At 36.0% G+C, this 7,701-nt stretch overlaps 1 protein-coding gene across 4 annotated transcripts in view; it reads left to right on the top strand.

Moving 5' to 3' along the window:
• Positions 1-3,216: 3,216 nt before the first annotated feature.
• Positions 3,217-7,701, top strand: part of LOC138694037 (zinc finger and SCAN domain-containing protein 2-like) — a 51,854-nt gene continuing 47,369 nt past the window's right edge. Inside the window, exons 1-2 of one of the 4 annotated variants that reach the window (XM_069817726.1) lie at positions 3,217-3,487; positions 4,180-4,338. In XM_069817726.1, coding sequence (XP_069673827.1) covers positions 3,347-3,487; positions 4,180-4,338 — 300 coding nt within the window. In that variant the 5' untranslated portion in view covers positions 3,217-3,346. Of the gene's footprint in view, positions 3,488-3,573; positions 3,723-3,744; positions 3,882-4,179; positions 4,339-7,701 lie in introns of those variants that run through there. The other 3 variants (XM_069817725.1, XM_069817728.1, XM_069817727.1) reach the window with 3 other exon arrangements.

Below are 7,701 nucleotides of genomic sequence, written 5' to 3'. Positions count from 1 at the left end.
GCAAATTCAAAAATATTCCAATAAAAGTATATAATAGTAAGTAAAGAAATTCTATGTAACTGAAAAGTATATCTAACCTCTTAAAATATCCTCAATTGATTAGTTATAATTTTATAACGCTGTAAAAATTACGTAAAATTATGGCTGAAACATTTTGTACATCTTCAATTCAAATATTAATCGACTACATTCATAATTTTGTTATTTCTGCATGCGTTCGCATATGTACAAGTCACCTAAAGTATACAAACTTACTCATTTCTACGTAATGCTCTGAAGTGGCGTTTATTGAAGATATTAATAAGTAATGTAAGATACACAAGTGATCACGGTAAAATCATTTCCGTTATACAAAAGTTTGTGTGAATTGGGCTGTTACTGGAAGTAATATCCGTAAATAAGGAAGCAATATAGGCCTACATTTAACAATATGTAACGATATTCATGCACGTAATTTACTCACATTAATGTTGAAAGCTCTTTGTCTGATTATTTATTATTCTGATGTAATGTTAGAGTATTCTTATGTTTTATTTCTTATAACTCTGGTCTTCATTTAATTCTTCCTTTCTATAATACAGATTTTAAAAGATATAAACGACCAAAATTACACTGACAGTACATATCGTGTACAGAATGAAATGTCTTGTGAAATTTAATTATTTTTCATAATTTAATTTTTAATTTGTAAAATGTCATGTTTTTAAGATTGATAGTAGTCTAATTATTTGTTTATATTTCGACTGAACGTGAATACTATTTATGTGAAGATTAATTTTCTGGTCCTACTGAATAGCCTATGTCTGTTACGGTAACAATTAATATTCGAGGAGAAAAATTTGCTCCGGCGCAGAGGATCAAACCCGGGTCCTTGATTCTAATACCAAGCGCTCTAACTATTGAGCTACGCCGAAGTTCAACTCTCAGCACTGGATCGAATCCCTCTCCTCCAGTGTTTTTCCCTTTGTGGCCTGACTCCAAGTTTTACGTGTATGTTGACATTTTTATATTAAGTCAACTACCGGTACCATTATTATTAAATTGTTACCGGAACAGACGTATTATGTAGGACCAAAAAATTAATCTTGACGTAGATTCTTCGAGCAACAGTGCATATTACTGTGGAATCTCTGCCACCAAGTCACTCAACTGAGTGCGCTCCTTGTATAATGGCAGTTGATTTAATATAAAAATGTCAACATACATGTCGAACTTGGAGTCAGGCCACAAAGGGAGGAGAGGGATTCGATCAGATGCTGTGTGTTGAACTTCGGCGTAGGTCCAATGGCTAGAGCCAATGACGGTATAGTTAGTTAGAGCGCTTAGTACGTAGATCCCCGGCGCCGGAGCGAATTTTTTTCCTCTAATATTAAGTGAATACCATTGCCAATTACCTTGCGCCAAGATATATCAATATACAACCACAGTCTACTATATACAGTCGCGAAGCTTGAGGTGTTTTTTTTGCAAATCTCGTGATAAAGCGCTCCAAGCGGTTAGCAACTAGAAACAATAGACTGACAATGGTCGACTTTGGACTGTGTCGTATTCTATCGAGTGCTAGCTCATTGCGTATTTCACATTGATGCTTGTGAAATGTTCGTTATTGGTTGTAATGAAAATGTTAATGGCTAAAATATAATTGGAATAATAATATGGGACAAGGAGGAGACGTTTGTAGTGCTATGAATTGAAGCAACAGTAAGAGAAAGAGGCCAGAGTTATACTTTGTCCGATTTCCGAAAAATTCAGAAAGGTTCCTGGGTTTCCACAAGAATGCTGTGCAGAAACAAAACTCTTAATTTTGAAGTTCTTTGTGACTGTTAGAATACATTAAATTTCACAATGAAATGTTTCAGTCTAACCGAAAGGACAATAGATACCGGTTGAAGTTCTGTCACTTAGGCTGCTAAATTTCCAGAGAAATAAAGGTTAGGTCTACTTTTTTTTTCAGAGGATATATTTTTAATTGTAGCTATTAATTTTGTTATTATTTTGATGTGTTATTTTACTAAAGACGTAGAAGAATTAAGTTTGTTTTAATGGCATTTATTGATCACGTTTTATTTTCAATTCTGGTGGGATTATTATTGCTTAGGCCTATTTTTTTTCAAAGGATATGTTTTTAATTATAGCTGTTAATTTTGTTGTAATTTTTATTTGTTGCTTTACTAGAGACGTAGAAAAAGTCTGTTACAATAAAATTTATTGATCACCTTTTATTTCGAATTTTGGTGTGATTATTATTGCTTAACCTCATCCCACTTTGTTAACTACGTTAGCCTACACTACAAGTACCGGTACGCGTAAGTTACTCCATTAATTCATATTTCCATTATTATTGTTGTAAAGGGAAATGCAAATTAATATTTATTGGTTTCATAGTTAATTATCGCTATAATCTTGAATGAGTGAAACTATTATAGTAAATTTCAGTTCGTTTTGCACAAACAAAAATTGTATTACTTATTTCTTGCAGGTATCTTCGAGTTTAAGGTGGAATTTAATATACTTCATTAAAATAATAAATTAACTTTATGCATTTAATATTTCAATAATGGAAGGAAGGTGTTAATTTTTCCAAAAGAACACGACAACGAAAGTGTAACATATTTTCACACATCTGCTAGGAGAGAGATCTGCGATGATGAGGCGATAGTAGCGATCCTAGTGGTGGGCAACTACCCATGTTTGCATTTTTACTACATATTGAGCTTCGCGACTGTATATAGTAGACTGTGATACAACAGAGTAACAAACGACTGCTTCATCGTGCGTATCAGGCAAAGTAAATAAGGACTGTTTATTCTCATTGTAAAAAAGTTACATTCATAAAACACATTTCTTTTTCTGCGATAATCTTGGCATTTAATTATATAAAAATATTATTTGACTTTCTTCCGCAGTTATTTACGTTCTATGTTCGAGAGACCAATACCCAACGAGCACAGAATGTGCTCGTTGCCCATACCCTCTCTAACATGGCGTCGCTGCGTTTTTACCAACGAGCAATACCCTCTCCAACATGGCGTCGCTGCGATTCTACAGTCTCGTTTTCAACAGGAACTGCGTTCACCAACGAGTTAGAAAGAGAAACTCGTTGGCGTTCACGGATCATTCACAGATTGCGGGAGCTCACTGATGAGAAGTCAATTCTCTCTGGTTCGAGAATATCGTCATTCGAGAAAATCTCGATCTTTTTCGACGCCCTTGACCCAAGTTCGATTTCTCGAAAACTGAATTGTACCAACTACGTCAGCTTGGGTAATTTTTACGCATCATTTTACCCTAAAGTAATCATGTGTGATTACGGGTGAAGTAATTTAGGAGTTTTAGGATTCAAAGTATGGAGTGGGATTTTAGTTCCAATAACGTTTGTCGTCTTTGCGGATCTAAAGAAGAAAATTATGGATATATTGATGTGTTTGGTGAAATTGGAGAAGGGAGGTCATTGTGGCAGAAGATAAAGGATGCAGTACGAGTATTAGTAAGTGTTAATTTACACATACAAAGTATATGTACAAATATACATAAACAGAAGCATACAGTATAATGTACAAGATATGTGTGTCGTTGATGGAAATGTAAATTGTAGAAAGGAAGTAATGAACTTGTTAAAGAATGAATCACGGCCTACTAGATCGTACTTGTTACCAAAATGTCGGGGATTCCAAACGGATCATTGTGCAGTAGTTAAGTTCATACTTCTGAATGCAAGCGAAGTAGGCTGCTTGGAATAAATTTTGCTTTATTTATTTGTGTAGTTCAGAGAAACATATGGAGGATGCCGTTTGAGATGTATATAGACTATAGTAAACATTAGACCTAGTAGTGTAATGTCTTGCAGATGTTGAACTGACATTTTCCATCTCATGCTAAAAGTAACTTCAGAAAATAATATGTTAATCGTGAAAATATGGATTGTTTAAATTACGTATCTCAATGTGGCCGACCTATTTGCGGAATAGTTCTTAGTGGTTAACGCCTCCAATTATGCACAGAAACAAAACTAACCTAACCTAAATGACCGTGACGTCTTTAGGCAATGTACTGTAGGTAATTTCCGATGTCACAAGCCATAAGTTGGACATACGAGCTACGTAATCTTGATGATACATGTGTAATTATTACTTTACTCTGGTGTTTCAGGGAAAATTATACAATTATTTGAATTTTCAGGTACTAAAAGATGATCTGTTACCGAGATGTGTTTGCAATATATGCTGCGACAAGCTGGATTTTATATATGATTTTCAGCAACAATGTAAAGAGATACAAGAAAAATTAAGTAAAGCTTTGAGTGCTGTGTCTTCAGAATGGTCAAGTTTTGTGTCACAGGTACGTACGAGAAAATACTGCCAAAAGTTTTTTCCCCCACTATTGGTGGGTGTTTAACTGTTAGTCAATCATATGAAGATCAATTAACCGACAGAACCTTTGCCCAGGGTAGGCCCTACTCCACAGGAGACTGGTCTACGCTACACCTGCGATGAGATAAGATAATGATGGAAATTTGTTGGGATGCCACAGGGGAACCAGAGCTCTTGGAGACAACCCCTGTGTTATCTGGACCACGGGTTTACCCAACACAAGTTACAAATTGGAGTATGCTGGGGATTGAACCCGGATCTACAATATTATATCCAGCGCTCTAGCCACTTGATCACTTTGGCGATTCTGCTAGAAATATAAATTCCCGCTTAAAAATTGGTTAGAGTTGCTAACTTAAAAAAAAAAAAGTTTTGTCTCTTTTATAATTTTAATTTGTACCCTGGAGTGTGTTGCCTATTGCATGTACAGTACAGCAGGAATGGCAAAGAGACTCGTGCTACCTGTAAGGACTGTTTATGTATCTCATACCGAGGACGATGGAGGGATGGATGTACTGAGCAAGGATTGAACAATTGTGGCAGTGCGCTTTGTGTGTCATAGTTCAGGAATAGCTTTATTATTGAAATAATCTCAATAAATAAACAAATTGTGTCCCATCAGATTTATTTGCAGTATCATAGTAGTAGAAATAAATTTGCCTATACATGTACAAGGAATTTATTTTTAGAGACACGCATTTATTTTCCCAAAAATGTACAGACCTAAAGCATGTTACTTAAGGAAAATTAATTGAATCTTTGTGGCAAACAAAATTAAGAAATTAGAAGAACTTATATATATATATATATATATATATATGTATATATATGTATATATTTTTTTTACCAACAGAATATAACAAGACCAATAATTCTTATTCGATCAGAGTAAGTAGATATTTAAAATGGTTTGCACATTGGTCTAAAACAATAGGATTAAAAATAATACATTTGTTTAATTAAAACAACTGAAAATTTTTTCCATTTGTTTTTATTTTGGTAGGTGTCACACTGACTTCTAATCTCATGGACACTTTAAACATAAGTACCTTCTTACACAGCAGTAGGTTTGTTTGTTCCAGCAGGTAATTCAGAACGCATTCCGAACTAATACCGAACTTCTTTCGACGCATGTGCCAGTTGTGTATGGTGTCAAAACTATAGTTCGGGATTTTACATTGTTGGAACATTCCTTGAACTGTTCTTTCACGGCCTTCAGAGTTTCTTCTCGTATTAAAATTATATTCATCTTCCAAACTGAATTCGTCATAAAATATATCACTATCACCTTCCAAATTACTCATGATCGACTGTTTTTTTATTTTAACCTGTCTACTCTTGAAGCATTTTAACCTTATTTCAAATTAAACCATCTGCACATGCGTCAGCAGTTCAGAATTCCCAGTTCTGCTCTTAATTGAGAACCAATTTCACTCGTTCCGAACGACTTCTGAAACACATTGAGGGAAAGAGGGAACTGGGAGTTCAGTATCAGTTCGAAATCAGTTGTAGTCTTGTTGGAATGCATATTGAGGTACTGTGCATGAGCAGGCAGTTCAGAATCGATTCCAAACCGTGCTGGAACAAACCTGGAAGAATTGCTTTTTTGTTTCTTAATTTCATCTCATCAGCCATACAGGTTATAGTCCCAGAAGGATTGTTATACTGGTGACAGACTACAGTACTAATCGCGATTAGCACTTATCGCGATCAGGCCCGATGGCGATTACCGAAAATGTGGTGACACACTACTGTCTTCGCGCTACGAGTTGGCGCGGGGAGTAGATAGGCAGGACGGGGGAACTTTACGCTACACTCTGACCTGAAAACTTCGTCCACTTACTTGGTTACACGGGAACGGAGTCAGACATAAAAGATTCCGCATCTTCGGTGCTGTCGCTATGACTATCATTATCACATTTTTCAAAATTTATGGAGTATGATCTGTCCATGATAATCGTCTGTTTATGTTCCAGCCGTGTATATTAATTCGAATCTCTCAACAAAGCCATTAGCCCCACCGCCCCCATCCTGATGGACAACAATGAGGGTTCTGGACACATTTGCGGTAGTCAAAACTCCCGTAACATTTTTATCCTGCCAGAACTTGGGAAACGTTAAATTGGTAGGCCTATCTATCCGCATTTCGTCCAGATACAAAATCGGTTTTTCCACTTTCCTAAGCTTTCTTATTTGCTGTAGATATCTTCACGTATTCTAATTTACAGTGTTTTCCTCAATTTTTTTTGCTGCACACTTCTTCCACCTGAAATCCTTTTTCTTCAGTATTTGTCTTAATGTTGTCTTTCATTTCAAATCAATTTTCTCTTGTAAAAGGGTAGACGTTTGTTGCAGCTTGGTACTATTTTTTTACTTGTTATTTAACGACACTGTAATAACTACTAGCTTCTTCAGTGTCGATTGAATTGATGATGGCGAGATGGTATTTGGCGAAATGAAACCAAGGATTCGCCATAGATTACCTGACATTCGCCTTCCACTTGGGAAAACCTCGGAAAAAACCCAACCAGGTAGTCAGCGCAAACGGGAATCGAACTCACTCCCGAGCACAACTGCAGATCAGCAGGCAAACGCGCTACCTCCTGAGCTACGCCGGTGGCCCTCTTTCTTTTTCAAATAAAAATTCTCATTTATATCTTTTTTGTCAATCGAAGTCATCTACATTTGCGTTTCGGTAGTCTGGACGTTTACATTTTTTTTCTCCCTCAGGTGTCGACAACGCACTTTCTTCTGTGCAGTCTTTCATTTCATTCCTTATACGCTGTATTATTCTTGTGGATAGATTAGAGTACTTTTCTACCTTTGCTGTAGGTTTCGTAAGAGGAATGCAAAGGCACTGTTGTTCTTTTTCTTCATCACAGAATTATTTTGCACTTCTAATAATATTCCTTTCTTCGCTATAGATTGTCAATCCTTGTTTCCTCTTTGTCGACATATTTACAATAAACAAAAAACTGCTACAAACCTAAATAACAGTATACAATAACATAAATTCTATTAACTATATTATTATCAACACTATTAACACGAAAAGCAAAGGATAACTAAAGCAATACAAGATCTGTGGTATACTGAAAACAATTGTCGTGTTGAAACTAATAAAACACTACAGTAAAAACCCCACAATTATTTTCACAAAGTTGCAAAGACTCATAGACACGTGCAGTAGATGTTTGTGAAACAGGAATATTGCAGTGAACAGCGCGGTGCGCATGTGCGACTGTTTCCCCTCCGCCCCGTCTAAGTACCTCAGCCGCCTTCTCCTGGCGTGACAACAGTAGGTCCTGTCTGGTCAACAGCTGAATTACCA

This window comes from Periplaneta americana, chromosome 2 (assembly GCF_040183065.1).
Source record: "Periplaneta americana isolate PAMFEO1 chromosome 2, P.americana_PAMFEO1_priV1, whole genome shotgun sequence".
In the NCBI taxonomy this organism is placed as follows: Eukaryota; Metazoa; Arthropoda; class Insecta; order Blattodea; family Blattidae; genus Periplaneta; species Periplaneta americana.
The sequence above is the reverse complement of the archived record's forward strand: the minus strand, read 5'-3'. Positions and strand labels throughout refer to the sequence as shown.